This window comes from Carettochelys insculpta, chromosome 10 (genome assembly GCF_033958435.1).
Source record: "Carettochelys insculpta isolate YL-2023 chromosome 10, ASM3395843v1, whole genome shotgun sequence".
Lineage (NCBI taxonomy): Eukaryota > Metazoa > Chordata > Testudines > Carettochelyidae > Carettochelys > Carettochelys insculpta.
In genome coordinates this window covers 48,449,069-48,467,862 of record NC_134146.1, presented here as the reverse complement: position 1 = coordinate 48,467,862, position 18,794 = coordinate 48,449,069, and the positions used below count along the sequence as shown (strand labels likewise).

General features: G+C 42.1%; 1 protein-coding gene across 4 annotated transcripts in view; it reads left to right on the top strand.

Moving 5' to 3' along the window:
* Positions 1-18,794, top strand: part of LRCH3 (leucine rich repeats and calponin homology domain containing 3) — a 114,066-nt gene that overhangs the window by 78,647 nt on the left and 16,625 nt on the right. For 2 of the 4 annotated variants that reach the window (XM_075003781.1, XM_075003779.1), the window contains exons 11-16: positions 4,308-4,403; positions 5,253-5,304; positions 5,473-5,622; positions 10,339-10,386; positions 11,455-11,508; positions 18,169-18,217. In XM_075003781.1, coding sequence (XP_074859882.1) covers positions 4,308-4,403; positions 5,253-5,304; positions 5,473-5,622; positions 10,339-10,386; positions 11,455-11,508; positions 18,169-18,217 — 449 coding nt within the window. Of the gene's footprint in view, positions 1-4,307; positions 4,404-5,252; positions 5,305-5,472; positions 5,623-10,338; positions 10,387-11,454; positions 11,509-15,515; positions 15,597-17,230; positions 17,303-18,168; positions 18,218-18,794 lie in introns of all 4 variants that reach the window. The other 2 variants (XM_075003778.1, XM_075003780.1) reach the window with 2 other exon arrangements.

Genomic DNA, 18,794 nt, shown 5'->3' with positions numbered 1-18,794 from the left:
CATCTAGAAAAGGTGTATAGGAACTGGAAAAGGCTTAGAAAAGGGCAATAAAATAGATTGATCATTGTTGCTTTTGGTTAAAACTGGGTGTGCAGGGACTGAGCAGAAAGTTGTTTGTTTTTTCATCCTGCAAGTCAAAAAAACAATAAAGTATAAGCTCGACTGACACACAGGTTGTGTTCCTGAGCAACCACTCATAAGTCAAATTTTGTGTAAGATGGGACAGGGACAGGAGAGGGGCAAAGAGCTAGTCCAGGGAGCGGGGTGCCCTGCCACCTTCGGGTCCCACCGGGCCAGGGCTTTGAGTGGGGAAGGGCTTGGCAGCTGCAGCGAAGATGGTGACAGCTCCACACACCTACCAGTTGGTGTGACAGTGCTGCTTGTGGCACTAACCCTGCTGCTTGGTTCCCAGGTCCCTGCAGCTTGGTCAGTTTCCTGGCTCCTGTAAGCAGAGGGGAGTTGGGAGCCAGGCCCAGCTGCTGGGAGCTGTAGGGGGAACATTGTTACCAGTGGTGTTTGGCTGTCTTGTCTGCTTTAGCCTTACACCAAGCCAGATTGTCAGGCCCTCTCATTACTACAGGAGCCAGGAGCGCAAGGGCCCGGCTGCCACCTGCTTCCAGTGACCAGCAGGGAGCCTGGAGCCAGGCACAGCAGCACTGGTCAGTTTCCCGGCTCCCACAGCTGGGAGCCAAGAAGCCGACTGGTGCTGCTGCACCTGGCTCTCGGCTCCCAAGAGTGGTGGAAGCCCAGAGCCAGGCGCAGAAGCGCTAGTCAGTTTCCTGGCTCCTGAAAGCAGAGGGGAGCTGGGAGCCCAGTGCAAGCTGCACAAGGGCCTGGCAGCTGCCTGGTTCTCAGCTCCCTGCTGCTCGTGGGAGCCAGGAAACTGACCTGCACTGCTGTTCCTGGCTCTCTGCTGTGCCTGGCTCCCGGCTCCCACAAGCAGCGGAGAGCCCGGAGCTATGCACAGCAGTGCTGGTCAGTTTCCCGGCTCCTCCAAGGTTCAGAGATCCAGGAACCAGGCAGCAAGGTTAGTGCTGTGAGCAGCACACCGCCACACTAGCTGGGCGGGCACACGGAGCTGCCACCATCTTTGATACAGCTACCGAGCCCCTGAAGTTTTCAGGTGGGCAGCCGCAAGGCCTAGCAGGCGGGCCTGGCAGGAGTGGCAGCCAGGGTGCAGCAGGGCCCGGTGGGAGGGTGCAGGAGCCGGACGATAATTACTGATTTTGACTTGCATTATGCCAAGTAACGTTCAAGTGAAAATTATGTAAATCGGGGGTCTACTGTAGTCTTGTCTGTGTACAAAAATATTAGAGACACATGCTGATCTTTGACATTCTGTTTTTGGTGCCCTAACCAGAAGCAAATTTTTAAAATGGAATTGGCAAGTCCCTTAAATTGGACCTATCTGTTCTGACAGTTTTAGGGAAACTGAAACTAAGAACAAAAATATATTTTTTAAAAAAACTGTTAATGCAAATGGGAAGCAACTGCCCTTTATGGGTTTTTAAGAAATTTTGATTCATGTGGTTAGTGTGGATGTTCAGTAGCAGTACTGATATCATAGAGGTTAATTTCTTCAGCATTCTTCTGCATTCCTTACCCTGTAGTATCCCCAAGTAAATAGTGAAATAATAGAGAAACCTGCAATCTCCTTCCACAAATGATGAGTGCCTTGATCTCAAGGACTCTCCATACCCACATTTTACATTTGTGGTTGACCTGGAAATAACTTGAGACTTCTCATACATTGGACTACATGACACAGCTGAAAGAAGTAGCACAAGACAGGGTTAGTCAGTCAGGAGAGACCTATTTGCTTATAGTGCAGTGATGAAAAAGGAAATCGTATAGTTCAGTAGGGTTCAGGTTATTTCAGAGTTTGAGAGGCGACAGCTGGTCTTTAAGAAGTGCCATGTAATCCAGCAGCTAACTAAATCCCACCTTCTTACTGCACTGCACTGGAGTGAAATTCTTAGGGAGATATGAAAAAACATACCATATTAGTGTTGCTTCCAAAATGAAGAAAAAATCACCATGCAAAATTAATTAGTATCTTTTTTAGAATTATGAAGTTTATAGTAATGGAATATTTTGCTTGTCCAGCCACAAGCTGTCAAATATTCCCACAATAATTTTCTGTAAAGAACTTGACAAGCAACCCTTTTTTCTTTCTCCAAAGCACACTGGAGCCATTAAAGCCCCTGTAAAACTAGATGTAATTCAGCTTTAAGAATAGCTAGTTAAATACAACTTACAAAAGTGTGCAGTCTGTAGGAAGTTCCTAACTGAGCAGTGCTATATGCCAATAAGGCTGCATCTACACTTACGAAAAACTTCAAAATGGCCATGCTAACGGCCAAATTGGAGAATACTAATGAAGCACGGAAATGAATATTCAGCCCCTCATTACCATGCTGCCGCCAGCAGCACTTGGAAAGTGCTGTGTTTCACTCACACACAGCTCGTCTACACAGCGGTCCTTTCCAAAAGGACCCTGCAAACATCGAAATCCCTTTATTCCGTGCATGTTGACTTTTCCTTAAATTTGGAAGCAACAATTATATGGTATGTTTTCAGTATCTCCCTAAGAATTTCACTCCAGTGCAGTGCAGTAAGAAGGTGGGATTTAGTTAGCTGCTGGATTACATGGCACTTCTTAAAGACCAGCTGTCGCCTCCCAAACTTTGAAATAATCTGAACTCTACTGAACTATATAATTTCCTTTTCATCACAGCAGTATAAGCAAATAGGTCTCTCCTGACTGACTAACCCTGTCTTGTGCTATTTCTTTCAGCTGTGTCATATAGTTCAATGTTTGTGAAGTCTCAGGTTATTTCCATGTCAACTATACATGTAAAATGTGGGCATGGGGAGTCCTTGAGACCAAGCCACTCATCATTTGTGGAAGGAGATGGCAGGAAAGAACAACACTAGGTCAAGTAAGTACCGAAACACAAACTACATACGCAAATCTCAGGCTACGTCTATGCTTAGGAAAAACTTCCAAATGGCCATGCTAACGGCCAAATCAGAGAATGCTGATGAGGCGCTGATATTCATTTCACTCATGCACAGCTCGTCTCCCCAAGGGTCCTTTTCAGAATTACCCTGCAAACATCAAAATCCCCTTATTCCTATAGATAATACACCCATTATTGTGCACCCATTAATTCCTATAGGAATAAGGGGATTTTGATGTTTGCAGGGTCCTTTCAAAAAGGACCCCCGTGCAGATGAGCAGCTTGTGAGCGAAACGTGGCAGTTTCCAAGTGCCACGTTTGGCAGCATGCTAACGAGGTGCCAAATATTCATTTCAGCGCCTCGTTACTGTTCTCCAGTTTGGCCATTATTAGCATGGTCATTTCGAAGTTTTTCCTAAGTGTAGACATTGCCTGAGATTTGCATATGTAGTTTGTGTTTTGGTGCTTACTTGACCCAGTGCTGTTCTTTCCTGCCAACACAGTAATGGGTGCATTATCCATAGCCTCTGACACGTACAGTTTAATTTTAAAAGAAGTCATCTGAAGCTGTGTACACAAAATAAACCCTTGAGGAACATTAGCAGATACCCATTTGGATTCAGTTACTTGTTTTGTCAATGAGCTGTATATATTGTGTACTCAGTTTTGTTTGTACTGCCACAGAGTTATATCTTTCCATATATGTTACTTAAGTTCCTGTTTTTAAAAAATATTTTGCCTTCTGTTTTAACTGGAAAGCAATTCATATTGAAAACACAGATCTTTTTACATAGGCCTTCTTTTGTTACTGATACTAGATACTTAACTGATTGTTTTCATGTTGTGTTCTGCTCAGCCTCACTTCCATGCAAACACATTATTAGCTAAGGTATTTACAGGTGTCTGTTTCTGGTGTTCATAAGAAAGATAGAAAGGACACAGGTGGAGTTTGCAACATAGGCTGTTTGAAAATAATTTTTTATCAATAAATTGAGTAGATTTGTTCTAAAAGTTTTGAGAGAGAATAATGAAGTTCCTTATTGACTTTTGTTAAACTAATGCTCTTCGTTGGGTATAGCTGCATTCCAAAAGCTAAGAAATCAATGTGAAAACAGAAGCTTTGACTTTTTAGTGATATTGCTAGACATGCTTTATTATTGATAGCCTAGCCTTCAATCTGAATTTTCTTGCTTTGTTCATCTTTGATTTCAGTCTTGAATGTTATTGGAAGTTAACTGTTTAGTCATACTAAACTTTATAAGCATTTGATAATTAGAAAAAAAAAGTTGTATTTGTTTGTCATTTTTGTGTCTCAACTAACTTGTGATCTGTGTTTACATTCAGGGATACTGACGAATTACGAAGACCAGAAACTTTAAGCTTGATGTACGACAGAGAGCGACACCAAGCGCTAAGGAGTTACGTGGACAGGGCTGAGAGGTGATGAAAAGAAGCACGTGATTTCTGTTTTAAAATCAAACATCAGTTCAATAATAGACCTGATTATCAACTGCTTCTTGATATGGGGTTAAACTAAAAAGTTCTCAGAGATGGTTAAATAAATAACTTACTGTAAGTTGAATCGTAACAGAGATAGCCATGTTAGTCTGTACTCCAACAAAACAAAGCATCAGAAATGTAGCTTTGTAAAGAGTAACAAAATTATTTATTTGGTGATGAGCTTTCCTGGGACAGGATGTGAAGAAGTGGGTCTGTCCCACAAAAGCTCATCACTGAATAAATCATTTTGTTAGACTTTCAAGTGCTCCATTTCTGCTGCTTTGTTTTACTGAAAGTTGTCAGTCATTCTTAAGCTCTGAATATAATTCTGAGGTAAGCCAAATTTCACACTTTTGTCAGCATGCTTCCAGCTGCAAAAGGACTTTGGTTTCATACTGAACTGTGACAGACTATTGACCATTGTTTGTGATATCATAAATTATTAGAAATAACAAGAAGTCTTGTGACACCTTATAGACTAATAGATATTTTGGAGCATAAGCTTATGCTCCGTAATATCTGTCAGTCCAAAATATCTCTTAGTCTATAAAATGCCACGGGACTTCTTGTTGTTTTTGAAGATACAGACTAACTCGACTACCCCTCTAATAAATTATTAGGTCATTATTGCTGCAGTGGGATATCACAATCTGTATGTTAATCTACAAAGCACAGTTATTTGTCCAACGTTGATTAGAAAATGTTTCCATTATTTACTGTTGATGCGTGAAGAATGATTAATGGGGAAAGTATGCTTATTCTCCATATGGCTGTCTTTTTATTTGTCAGAGGCCCAGCTGATTCTTCGTACCTTGTGTCTCTGTCCAACAGCCACAATCAGGTAATACAATGTATACCTTGGCTTTATTCTTCAAAGTGATTTGCTTTTACCCAGTAGATCCACAGAAATGTGTTCTGTATCTCCGTAATCTCCCTGCTGCCCCCTTTGCAGCTGTCTTCAGTATTGCAGCCTGAAGCATTCTTTTGATACATAATTATTTTGCTCCAGATCTCTCATACGGACACTGAACTGCACCGAAGGCGAGACCACCTAGCAGAGCGCACTCGGAGAGAGGCCCAGCTTGTAGCACTTCAGTATGAGGAGGACAGAATGAGAACAAAACAGATCCAGAGGGAAGCTGTACTCGATTTTGTCAAAGTAAGTCATCTAAGCTTTTATCTGCTGTCTAACATGTATGTTTCCTGAGTCCCCTACGAAATGAATGGTGTGGGTATTAGTTAACACTTGTGTATTGTGTCATAGGGACGTGTGACATTTTACATGGAGAACAGAAAAAAATAGTCTTTACTCCTAGAAACTCCTAGTCTACCCTGTCACTGTAGCTTGGGGCAGGGAGAGAGATGATATTGGGAGAGGGAGTTTAGGTTGATAGTTTAGATGGATAAGGCCGGCCTCTTTGGAGAATTTATAGAAAGAGCTAGGCTGTGAGGTGAGATGTTGAAGATGAGGTGGTTGCATAGACTAGAGGAGACTGTGATCTGACCAATTTCCGTGCCTGAGGCTCATCTTTTTATCAGTAATTAGGTCAACGCGTTGCTGCCATGATCCACCTTCAACTCTGACTATTAAAGAGAAAATGCTATAGTTGTACTCGGTGGTTAAGCATGTCATGCAAGGGAAGAAGGTGGTCGTTGTGCTATTTTGTAATTCATGAAGCTGTTTAAAGAAGTGATTTTAGTAAAGCATTCAAAACTCTGCAAAAGCAACAAGGGGTCCTGTGCCAAGGGTGTCAAATTTGCAGATGAAATGCAGCTCAGCAGTTTCTCTTTGGAGTCTGGTTTTAAAATGTTTTTGCTGTAGGATAGCTACTTTTAAATCTGTTACTGTGTGGCCTGGGAGATTGAAGTGCTCTCCTACAGGCTTTTGTACATTTGCCATTTCTGATATCTGACTTGTATGCATTTGTTCTTTTCCATAGGGACTGTCCAGTTTGTCCAATGTATATATCAGAGGGGCACTTCTGGCACATGATGGCATATATTACATAGGTAGATGTGCAGCTGAATGAACCTGACACCCTCAGCTCAGGATTAAACAAAGACTGTGAATGGCTGGCTAAATACAAAAGCAGTTTCTCCTCTTGGTGTTCACACCTCCAGATCAACTGCTGGTAGTAGGCCTCACCCTCCCTGACTGAGTGAACCTCATTATCTCCAGCCTTGCTCTGGCCTGCCTATTTATACCTGCCTCTGCAAATTTCCACTACCTACATCTGACGAAGTAGGTCTTTGCCCACGAAAGCTCATGCTCATACATTTCCGTTAGTCTATAAGGTGCCACAGGACCCCTTGTTGCTTTTGCAGATCCAGACTAACACGGCGACCCCTCTGATATTCAAAACTCTGGTTCCTTCTTTGAGTGCTAGCTCCTGTGCATGTTGATACGTGCATGTGTGCCACATGCCCAGTCATCAGAGTTTGCCCTAGCTGTACCCTTGGAGCCCCGAGTCCTGCGTGCAGTTGGAGTGGGATATCCTGTCTAGTTCTGCTCCTGCCTGCCCTCCCGTCCCCTTCCCTGGTACTCTTGAGGGATACTTCTCACAAGCAGAGATGGAGTTGCTCCTCAGTCTAGGAGCAATATTTCCTTATCCCCAGACCAAGCACAGGCTCAGGCGCATCCTAGACCTTCCAAATCTCAATGTGTTTGTAAAGAGGGTGACCTTTCATACGGTCTTCATAGGCACTAGCATTCCCTCTCTGGATCTGGGAGACTTGTTGGCCGCCCTCCACCTGAGAGATGCAAAGTTCCATATTTCAGTTTTTCCAGCGTCCATGAGATTGCTAAGATTTGCCGTCAGTGGCCTGCACTACCAGTTCACTGTATTGCCGTTGGGTCTCTCAGTGTCTCAGTGCATATTCACAAAGTGCACAGCAGTTGTGATGGCCTTCCTCTGTGAATGCTTGGTACAGGTCCTCCTGGCTCATCAAGGGTAGTTCCTGAGAACAAGCACCTGCAGCATGTGGCACTGGTTTGAGCCATGGTCAGCAAGCTGGGGCTCATTCTGAATTATACCCAAGTTCATGCTGGTGCCAATAGACAATGTAGCTTTCATCAGCACCTTCCTGGAGTCCATGCAGACAAGAGTCTTCTTACTGAAGACCTGGTTCTAAACTACTCAGGCTTCATCAACAGTTCTCAGCAGTTCCCAACCACCATGGCAAGGAACTGCATGAAGCTCCTGGGGCACATGGCAGCCTGCACGCATGTTATGCAGCACACCCAGTTCCATCTTTATCGCTTGTGGTTGGCGAAGGTCTTCAAAACCAGCTGGAACCCGGTGGACAAGTTGGTTACCCTCCCATTCACGATTCTTGAGCCCCTCAGCTGATGGCTACAACCGCAGGTACAGTAGGGTCTCAACATTCGCGAAGGTTCTGTGTTGAGAACCCTTGTGAATGTTGAAATTCATGAATATGGCAGCCTCTCCCTCATGCGCCCTGGCTGCCGGGGTCCCTGCCCAGGGCCCCAGCGAGACATCGGCTGCCAGCACTCCCTGCCTGGGGCCTCAGGGTAAGCGGCGGCTGCCGGCGCTCCATGCCCCAGGGAAGCGGCCGCTTGCGAATAATAGAATTTGCAAACCTTAGGTTCACAAATGTTGAGACGCTACTGTAGTCTGCTCAGGAGTGCCCTTTGCCACGCCTCAGTCCTCACTGTCGCTAATCATGTGCAGGCTGGAGAGCACACCTGGGAAGCATGAGGACTCAAGGCCAGTGATCATAACCAGGACTATTGCTGCACATCAGTGTCAGAGAGCTGAAAACAGTTGGTCTGGCTTGCCATGCATTTCAGGCCCATCTTCAGGGCTGGTGCTTCTCTGCTAACACCACCACTGTGATGCTCTGTATGAACAGAGAGAGTGGTGCTTGCTCTTCTCCCCTTTGCCAGGAAGTGCTCCAACTTCAAGAATTCTGCATCACAACCCACATACCACTACAGGTCTCATGTCTCCTGGGGCACAGAACGGACTAGTGGACCATCTCAGCCACTCATTCAGTACTCACAAGTGGTCACTCAGTTGTGCTTGGCCCATTCCATCTTCCACCGGTGGGGCCATCCCCATATGGATCTCTTCGTGCTGCGGAGCGGTAGGGGCTGCCGCCTATTTCTGCTCTTTTCAGAACCGCAGCTGTGGCACCACAGCCTTTCAGCTCCCATGGATAAGCTGCGCTCTGTATGTATTCCCTCCTTTCCTGCTAACACACAGGGCCCTCCTCAAAATCCAGCAGGACCAGGCCTCGGTGTCCTCATAGCACCAGCACTGCTGAGGGAGCACTTGTTCCTGGTGCTGCTGAACCTGGCAGCGGACAGACCAGTGGGGCTTCCTGTGCTTCCGTGTCTCATTACACAGGATCCAGCCCAGAAGTCCCTCCACGTCCATGGAAACTCTATGGCTGAACCAGCCTGAGCTGCAGAGTTCGGACTCAGTTGCGGAAGTTTTGTTGGGAAGCAGAAAATTCTCCATTCATGCAATGTGAAAGCATTTCTCTGTTTGGTCCCTTCAGAAAGGTAACTGCCTGAAACAAGCCTCTATTCCCATTGTGCTCGACTGCCTTCTACATGTGTAACATTGGAGGCTGGCTGTACCATCTGTTAAAGTCCACCCGCTGGTGAGCCAACCTGCCACCCTGGGATAGCTGGTAGATCAGTGTTTAGCAGCCCTATAGTGGGCCAGTTTCTGATGTGCTCAGGTAGATTGTCTCCCCAGGTGAGGCATTCTGTTCCACAGTGGGACCTTAGCCTGATCCTTTCCAGACTCATGGGCTCCCCATCTGAGCTTGTAGCAACCTGACCCCTGGAAGGTCGCTTTTCTGGTGACTATAACCTGTGGCAGAAGGGGCTTGAAGCACTCACCTCGAAGCCCCCCACGCTGTCGTTTATAAAGGCAAGGTGCAGCTAATCCTTGTTCAGCGTCTGACAATTTCACATGAACGGGGACATATTTCTGCTGGTATTTTTCCCTAAGCCACATACCAGCAATAGAAGACAAGCACTCCATTTTCTGGATGTCAGACATGCATTCACATACTACGTAGAATACACAAAGGCATTTCATAAGTCACCACAACTTTTGATTGCAATCACCAAGAGGATGAAGGGGCTTCCCATTCCAAACTTCCACCTGCCTCTCCTCTGGCAGAGCCTTCTGGCTAGAAGAAACTGAACAGGCAACAGCAACCTGTGTGACTTCATGGGTCCCACTAGGGCTAGCTTCCCGATGATCATGTGTGTGGCTTATGCACACACCTATTGAAATGGACACGAGCAACGTATCTGACAGAACAACAGATAGGGCAGGAACTGGGTTTTTGTAGTAAAACCTATTTCCCCCAAACTCTTCACGATCCGTGGGAGAAGAGGTGTCTTAGGTAAAGATGAAAACCCCCACCCCTTGCAGACTTGATGTGTTTCATTGGCATGCTGTTGTGCTAAACTTCCACGTAAGTTCCACAGAGTTGTAGCATGTTAGGTCATTAGCAATGCCACACCATTTCTGCTGTTGGAATGGTTTACACAAGGATAAGCATTGCTAGTCTTAAAGAGAATCTAATGAGAAACCAGTTCTTCATGAACAATTCAATGCTTTCAGCCAGGTCTTTCCTGCTTGGCGAAATGTTTGGGGCTTACTGCAGAACTTGACTATTAAAATGTTTTCGAAATGCTAGTAAGAGTTGTAGGTTGTGGATACTCACTAAATTCAGTTCAGTGAAGATCTGAAATTTCCTCAGTGTCTATTTTATTTAAAAGTAAATATTCCAGTGTTTTAAAACACTTCCAAATATTGCTCTCCTTATTCAGGATGTAATCAAGATTATGCTTCCTTATCAACAACTCATTCTTTTGTTTGCTCCCCAGCAAAAGGCATCCCAGAGTCCACAGAAGCAAAGTCCTCTGGATAGTGAGGTAAGGGCAGCAAAGTGTATGAAGTTATGGGCTGACTGGATCATTAATTTTTAGTACATCTTTTGAAATTCTTTCATTCTTTAAGGTGTAATTTTCAGGGGTTGGTTTAAAGAAAACTGTGCAGGATCTAAACAATGGCAGCTCTTTTTGTTGCTTATCATAGCAGTCTTATGTCATAATTTTTTCTTGTTTCATGTATGGTTCCTCTGTGCTCTATTATGTTGCTTTTGCGTGCTTTACGTGTACTTGTATAAAATACATTTCATGATACGTTCAAGATTCTTCTTGAAACAGCACAGTTGGGTCAATTGCCTTTTTATTGGGAGCACTAAAATAAGCATTTGTACTTGTGTTGTAGTTGTTTCTGTCCTAAAATCCCCTCTTCCCTTTCTTTGCATACGTCATTATCACTAGATCACTAACTGTCCCTGAAAATGGAGCATCAGAATTCTTTGTGCTACCAAAAAATAAAACACCAGCTATGGTTTTGCTCTTCTTATTACCTAATTCTGATAACTAAATTGGACTTGAAAAACAATTTTAAAGGGTCTCTCACTCTTGAGGCAGATCTGGCTTACAAGCAGACACGATCCAATGGCATTTTTCCATATCACATTTCTGTAGAGTAATAAACTCACTTTAAAGACTGCAATATGCAGAAAAATAGTTGAAGCATTTTTCAGTTGAGTATTTTATGCCCAAATTGTGCTAGCTAGACTGTTAAAAATAGTTCTTCCTCTTCAAGTTACTTGATGTTCTTCTGATATTTAATGCTTTCTAAGGATTCCCTTGCAATTTCACAATAAGAGAAAGAAGGGCAACATGCAATAAGTAGTTCTTGAATTCATACGAACACATTCTTAATCCACAGGTCACATTATTACATATTAATAAATTTTCTCTGTTTTAGTTACATATACCATACGACATTGTAAACCGTATAGCAAAATTGCCTCAAAATGCTACTAACATAAAGTCCCCATATTCCGGAAAGTTTGTGTGAGTTTGTATATTATGTCATTGTGTTTGTATGTTTCTGACATTCCTCCGTCTCTCCCACCTCCTCAGTGTCCCTTTCCATCCAGAAGGTCTCAGCACACTGATGATAGTGCCTTGTTAGTGGTAAGAACCCTGCACGAAATGGCCTGTTTATATGGCAGAATCTAGAACATAGATTTAGCATGGTGTTATGATTTGTGCAGATTAGGTGGATTGTTTAGTGCTAATCTGAATAGCATAAAACATGACAATCTTCTCTACAAGGTGATTTTTGTTAGGCACTCTGATAGTATAAACTTCTGTATTTACAGTGCCTTCCAGCTGCCATGCATCCAGTTAATACACTGAAATTGTTTCCATGGTTGCAGAAGTTGAACCTTTTAATAGGAGTGCAATGATATAATTGTTGCAAGGGAACAGTTTCTAAAATGCAATGTTACTTGAAGAAGAGTTGGATGTAAAATCAAAATCTTGTTTCTCTCAGCAACAGAAATTGGTCCAATAAAAGCTATTAATTATCTCACCCCTTTTCTCTCTCATACTCAGCAGTCCATCTTTAGTACATCCTTCTTTTTGGCTCACCTGCACACTGTCTAACACTCTAATTTTAGAATGTTCATATGAAGCGTGGAGATATGTACTCCTACCTTACCTTGTTTGTCTACCATTCATTGTCTGATTAGTTGGCTCAGGGGTCTTAGATTACCGTCATAGACTATGGCAACAGAAGAGGAAGTTCTCAATTCACAAATTATTCTTTGTTTCTGTTCCACTGTGTATCAATTAACGCATATATAAAATCACCAATTCTGGGTGTTTAAGAAAACCTTTTAACATTAATAGAGCTACTTCATTCATGTTTTATGCTATTTCTGTCATAATACCTTAGAGAGATTCATAGTAATTAAAGAGTTGAGTTAATGCAGTAGTTTTCTCCTTTTCATCGCCTACAGAAAATGCATCATATCTGCCTGCCATTGCATGACTGCATGTCTCAGATTTTTTGTATTACATACTCCTTAGTTGTCTTGTCTGAATGTTCCTGTGTTCAGCAAGTACAGTTCAGTAGCATTGAAACTTGATAATATAAAGGTCAAAACTGTAACAGTTTTCCCTATTCAAATTGTTTGGGATTGCTGTGAAATCATCATGTTTGGCCAACCTCTCACTAGTCAAGTGTTTCATATTAAACACAGACTAGGTGCTGGACCAATAAAAAATAGGGGTATGTAATAAATTAAGGAGCTAAATTTAACGTTTGCTTTTAGATGTGGTAATGCCTCGAACTGTCTATATCATGATCTTGTAATGTAGAATGTCTTTGACTTCTGTTATTGTTTAATAAAATCAAGAAAATAAACAGAACAAAGTTAGTTTCCCCAGTTGTTGGTATTCAATAGACTGTGAAATTCAAATATTTGGAATATATTTCTAAGGCATATTGTAGGGAATCTTTTGTGTTTGATGGTGTTCAATTGGTGGGGTACTGATCTACTGAATTTTACATGCTGTACATAACCATTTGACCATTTGGAGATTTCAAAAATGTGTCTTCTGTGTTATGTTAGTGGGACTTCAATCGCTTTTTTTAATATTTTTACTCATGTTCACATTTGCTTCTTTTACCAATTGACAGCCATGCTAATATGGAAATTCTAAAATAGTACTCTTAAATTGGTTTCCTCATTCTGTTTTTTAAACTGTTCTCAGAATTATTGAATGATAGTACTCCACTGCTCTGTCTGAAAATACCAGTGCTGATTGCTTGTTTTGTGCTGAGAATGATCCTATCTGTGCATCTTGATTATATAAGCCAGGAATACTGTTTCTAATGAGTAACTGAAACATTGAGCCATGGTAATTTCATAAAATGTAGTATTTACATTTATAAAAAATACTTGAGGTGTCAGACTGCTTCAGACGTCTCTGGTTATAATTCTTCTCTCATTTTCACTACCCTCAGGGTTTGCCGTGTGACTTATTTTTCTTTCCAGATAGCTTTTGTACATTCTGGGAGGGCTTTCTTATTCCAATGATGTGCAGGCAGCATTACAGGCTTACCTCCTACTTCTTGATGTCTGTATCGCCTTTATATTTTTTTTCCTGAAATGTGTTAATGTGGACTGGTCGAAAATAAACACCACTTTTATTTTCTCTGCTTTAAAAATGTATGAACTATGATGTAAATCTTAGCAAATTTGATCAAAGTTATTACTGTGCACTTAGTACCTAATTTTATTCTAGTGGAGTCTCTAACAATTACTCCTGCTTTATGGAAGTAGTGTTCTGTTTTAAACACAATGGAGCTTTATGTAGAATTATAGTAAAGGCCTTTTGTTTGGCATTTCCCTCATTACTTCAGAGCTCAGCAAACTAAGTTGTTTTTGATTTCACTCTAAACAGTGGTTTCACCTGCTTGTAAGGAAACTGTATGAAAACAGTTTACTTGATTGGAAATTTGTGTTTCAGTTTGTTTTTCCCCCTTTTAGGCTCTTTCTGCATTCCTAGAGAATGATGATAAAAAGGAACTCAAGTTTGCAACCTTCTTTTGAAGTCTCCCATGTATTTCTTGGGCCTCTGTCTAAATGTTGCTTTTCACAAGAATGGTTGCTGTAAAGTAAACTTTGCCCAGTGGTTAGTGAAATGCTGTAGACTTTCAGCTGCAGTTACTGTCTTCTGTTTGTACACTTCCCTTTTTATAAAGGTCTGTTGTCCCCACAATACATGGATGCACATGCTATTCCTGTGAGCACTAATAGTAATACAGACTCGTTGCATCTTTCTTGGTGCATGTGACTTAAGGTGATAAAGTGACAGGCGCAGCTAGATCATAGTATATGAAATGCGCACACTGTGATGAATTTCAATCCTGTTAAATTCAACTAAATGGACTAGACATTTGCTAACAAATTAGAGAAATCAATCTGAGCTGAAGAAGACAAAGTGGTTGTTATCTGTATGTCATTTGTACACTAGAATCAAATCCTGCTTACCTTACTCCCAAAGTAGTCCCATTGACTAGAATTGAGCTTACTTGCAATGACAGTACCAAGTTCTCAGCCTGTGCTGTTACTATTGCTTTTTACTGTATTTGCCATCTTGCTGTTGCCTAGTCCCCACCTGTTTCTTGTATCACCTTTCATGTCTTATCTTCTACTTGGCCCATAAGCTCTTTGGGTCAGGGACCCTCTTTTCACTGCGACTATGTCTACACTAACGAGATTTGTCAAAAAACCCGGGGCTCTTTCGAGAAATCCCACCTTGTCCACATGCGCAGGGCAATCTTCCGACATTAAGTTGGAAGAACGCAGCACTTTTCTTGACGGTCCACTTCCTCTCCTAGGTGAGGAAGAGCGCCTTTGTCCAAAAGATTCTTTTAGAAAACGATTTGTGTAGATGCCCTGGGAGCCCTTTTTAAAGCGCGGTCCTCACGGCGTTGGCTTCTCCAAGCTCTGGCCCGTTCTTTCGGAAGGGCAGCTGTGTGGACGCTCTCTGTCAAATGAGCGGACCGATTTTTTTCAACGGGCTTGTTTTTATCTGTGGATGCATTCTTTTGAAAGGAGATTTTTCGGAAGAGATCTTCCACAAGAACTTCTTTTGGAAGATCGTTGTAGCGTAGACGTAGCCTGTGTGTATACCATCTAGTGCATTGGGGCCATGATCCTAAGTTAGAACCTGTAAACATGACTGCAGTGCAGTAATAATTGTATGAGTAAAATGAGCAGGATTTAGCCCAAAGGTAACTTCTACCTTTGATTTTTCTGACTGTCAGAGATACGGTGCCCTGTTGAGTATTTAAATAAGTATTGAATTCACCCATAATCCAGACATTTAATTGTAATATACTGAATTGTTTAGGGCACAGTTCTCCTTCTGAACCTGCTCTGTGCAATCCCCTGTGTGCTACAACTAGTGAGGGGCAATTCGTATGACTTAAATAATAAGAGCTGAGCATGGAGGCTAAGTGAAGAGTTTACAACAGCATGTTTTGGGAGTGAATTGTTGAGCCTGTCAGCATGAGGAGTCTGCTTGTTCCTTTGTCTTTGAATCTACTTCTCCTCAAGGTGGTTCTTTGCCTCACGTTACTTCTTCCTCTTTTTTCTCTCTCTTTCCTCTGCTGTCCCTGACAGAATGGCTTTGAGCCTCTCTTTGTGTTTGAGGTTGATAATAACACCAATACCATTAAAAGAAGGCCGGGGACTCTCGCACAGGTGAAGAGCATGCCGTTTGTTACTCTTGTGGCTGTCTGACCTTCTCGTATAGCCCTGTTTTCCCCCCTCTTGCCTGCTGATGAGTGTGTGCCTTCTGTTCGTCTGTATCAGGGATGACTTGCTCTTGTCTCATAGAAACAAACCTGTTAATGTTGTGCACAAATTCCTTTCTTTAGGCGTTATTTAAAGCCTGTGGGCTTTTGGTCAGTGGTGTCCCAAGCGAGAACCAGGCCTCATAACACCTGTTCGCCCTCATTATTAACATGAAGAGGGAGTTGTCTTGCAAGCTGCTAAAGGCTACCAAGATATTTGTGCATGAGGCTGGCCCTGCACCCAGCTTCTGTAAGAGATGGCTTCTCACTGTTTTCTCAAAAGGGGCAGGGTGGTGACAATCATAGTCAGACTTAATAAGCAAGAGTATGTGCTTTACACAGAGGTGGAAGTAACTTAATTTTTTACAGGTACTGTTGTATTGCCCTCTGGGGTGGTTGTGCTCTGGGCTAGGAGTTGGGGGTTTGAGCAATATGATGCTACCTTTAAGAAATTAAAGTATGTGGACGAGTGCAGGAAGCTGTAGGTTGTGGTTGTGAGAATGGGTGCAGGAATCTGGGCTGGGGTAATGTGGGGAGCTAGGGCAGGTGGTTGGGGAGTGCAGGGGGTCATAGGTGCCTCTTCAGGAGGGCGGGGGGACAGGTTTGAAAATATTTGAAAATGTAAAAAAATCAGAAATATTTAAATGGTATTCTATTGCTGTTTGGTATGTGACTCTATAATTAATCATAAAGAAGAGTTTTAATCTCGACAGCTCTAATAGCTAGCCAGCATAAGGGCACCAAATATTATTTTTCCAGACTTTTGGACCTCAAGTGGTGCCTGTTTGTTTAAAAAAATTCTGCCAGTAAAAATCAAGAACCTCTGTGCAAATGTGAAGAGTAATTCATCTTTTGCCTGTGGGACATCTTTGAAAATACGGCAGCAGTTAGCTCACTAAACCTTCAGGTTGGACACCTCTGATAGCCTAGTTTCTGTGGTTGGGCTCTTATTTACCTTACTTTCTTTTAACTTAGAAAAATTGTTTTTATTTTTTCATTGTGAAAATAACCAGCTGTTGGTTTATATGTTTCCTTATAGGCACAGCACTATTCTTGTGCCTTGGAGCCAATCAGATGATGTTATTTTCTGCACATTCATGAAGTTACTAGAAAGGCACCCTAGTCAATTCAAAGTGAAATTTGTATTTTGAAAATGTGCAAAAATCTGTTTGTTCTGATTAGCAGCTTAAAAGTAACTATTGCATACATCTTCCGGGTCAGTGCAGTATATGACTGAGAGCTTCCACCAACATGTTGGTTCATGGTTCTGCTTTTCATGTAATCTGTGCTCTTGTTTTAAAGGAGCCTCCTATTTCTTAGATACATTATAATAATACTTTTGAGGGTAGGAAGATTTTAATTGCATTTTAGTTTTAGAAAATAAATATTCTGACATTTTTAATTCTTCCCACTAATATCTTTTCAACACTTGAACATTTGTAAGTACCTCCCCCTTTTTAATCTTACTGGAGCATTCGGCCCATCCATACCCCGTCAATGGTTCGCTAACGTTGCTCCTGCCTTGTTTCTTTCGGTGTTCAGTCGCTCTCAGGGTTGAATCAAGAGGGCTATGCTACCACCCTACCTCATGCCTCTGCCTTCAGATCTGTCAAGGTATCTCTAGCTTTTATTCACCAGTAAAGCCAGTAAAATCTCTCAGCTCCATCATTCTGTTTTAATATGTGTTGTTGTTGTCAGCTTCTGAAATTCAGAGATTATGAACTTGACTGATTTGGCTAATCTGCAGCAGGTTTTGCCTTGCTTTAGTGTTTTGTCCTGTCTACAGTGGTCCTAACTCATGTAAACATAGTATTAAATAACTGTCCAGGTTTCAATCTTTGTATGGATTGGTTGCTGCCTGTCACCATTTATTTTATTTTCTCTTCCCTTATGCCATCAAGTGACTTGTGGCTTACCAGAAATGTCATTGCTCTTTTTTTTTTTAAGTTGGCTTTTATCATAAAATGTAACTATCCTGTACATCATCATTTGTTATGGACATTTCATTATATTGAATAGTAAAAAGAATTAATCCCAAGCAAGCAGTCATACATTATTTAATCTTTAATCAGTATTTTCATTAGGTCTAACTGCAGTATTAACATGGGGGTGAATTGGAGAGTGAAGATCAATTAATACTAATTTTGCTCCAGCAAAGATTTAGAGTGGGCTGTGTTTGGAGCAAAGCTTGCATGTTTTGCATGATATTTAATTGAAAAAAGGTAATGGTCCTATTCCCATGATAAAAATATTCAAACACAGCATTGCTACTGTCCTTTCCAGAAGTAACACCTCTTCTACCTTTTGTTTCTTGAAGAAGATGGCTGGCTTCAGTTCTGCAAAACAGTTGCCTATTATGTATATTTATTTTCCCTTATTTTTGTTCTGAAATGTGTCTAGGTGGATGGTAACATCTGAAAAGCTAGTCACAGCCTGTGTCAGTAAAGATCATTAATGTTCTTCTACTGATTTATCCACAGAGTGATGACAGATCTACCATATCTCCAAGTTCACCGACTACCCAAACAGGTAACAGGGGAGAGGTGCTAAAAAGTAGGTTAAATTGCTTCCTTGCATAGCTTGACTGTTAAACATGTCGTTCCTGTCTGTGAGCTGGACTGCTCTGTCTGTGGATCTGATTTGTTGTTAAGTTTTTCTGTTGAGTTACATAAGTAAATAGAGTACAGGGCTGCTGGTCCGTTCTGTGGAAAATAAAAGGGCTTCACAATTTTCAGGCTCTGACTCTGGTGTTGCCCTAATGAAAATGGAAGAGTTTGTTGGTGAAAGTGCATGGAATGTGCAATGCATGCAAGTGGTTTTGAAGGTGCCTCTTTCTGTCCTTTGTTTTTATCATTCATGGCTGTAGTTTAATGTGTCATTAGGTTGGTGGGGAGGGATCGCACAGTGCTCCAAACATTGGCCTGCTAAACCCAGGGTTGTGAGTTCAGCCCTTGAGGGGGCCATGTGGGGCAAATAGACTATATATTTAAAAAAAGAAAAAAAGACAGACAGTGCTTGGTCCTGCTAAGAGGGCAGGGGACTGGGCTCAATGACCTCCCGAGGTCCCTTCCAGTTCTAGGAGATGTGTATCTTCATTTATTTATTT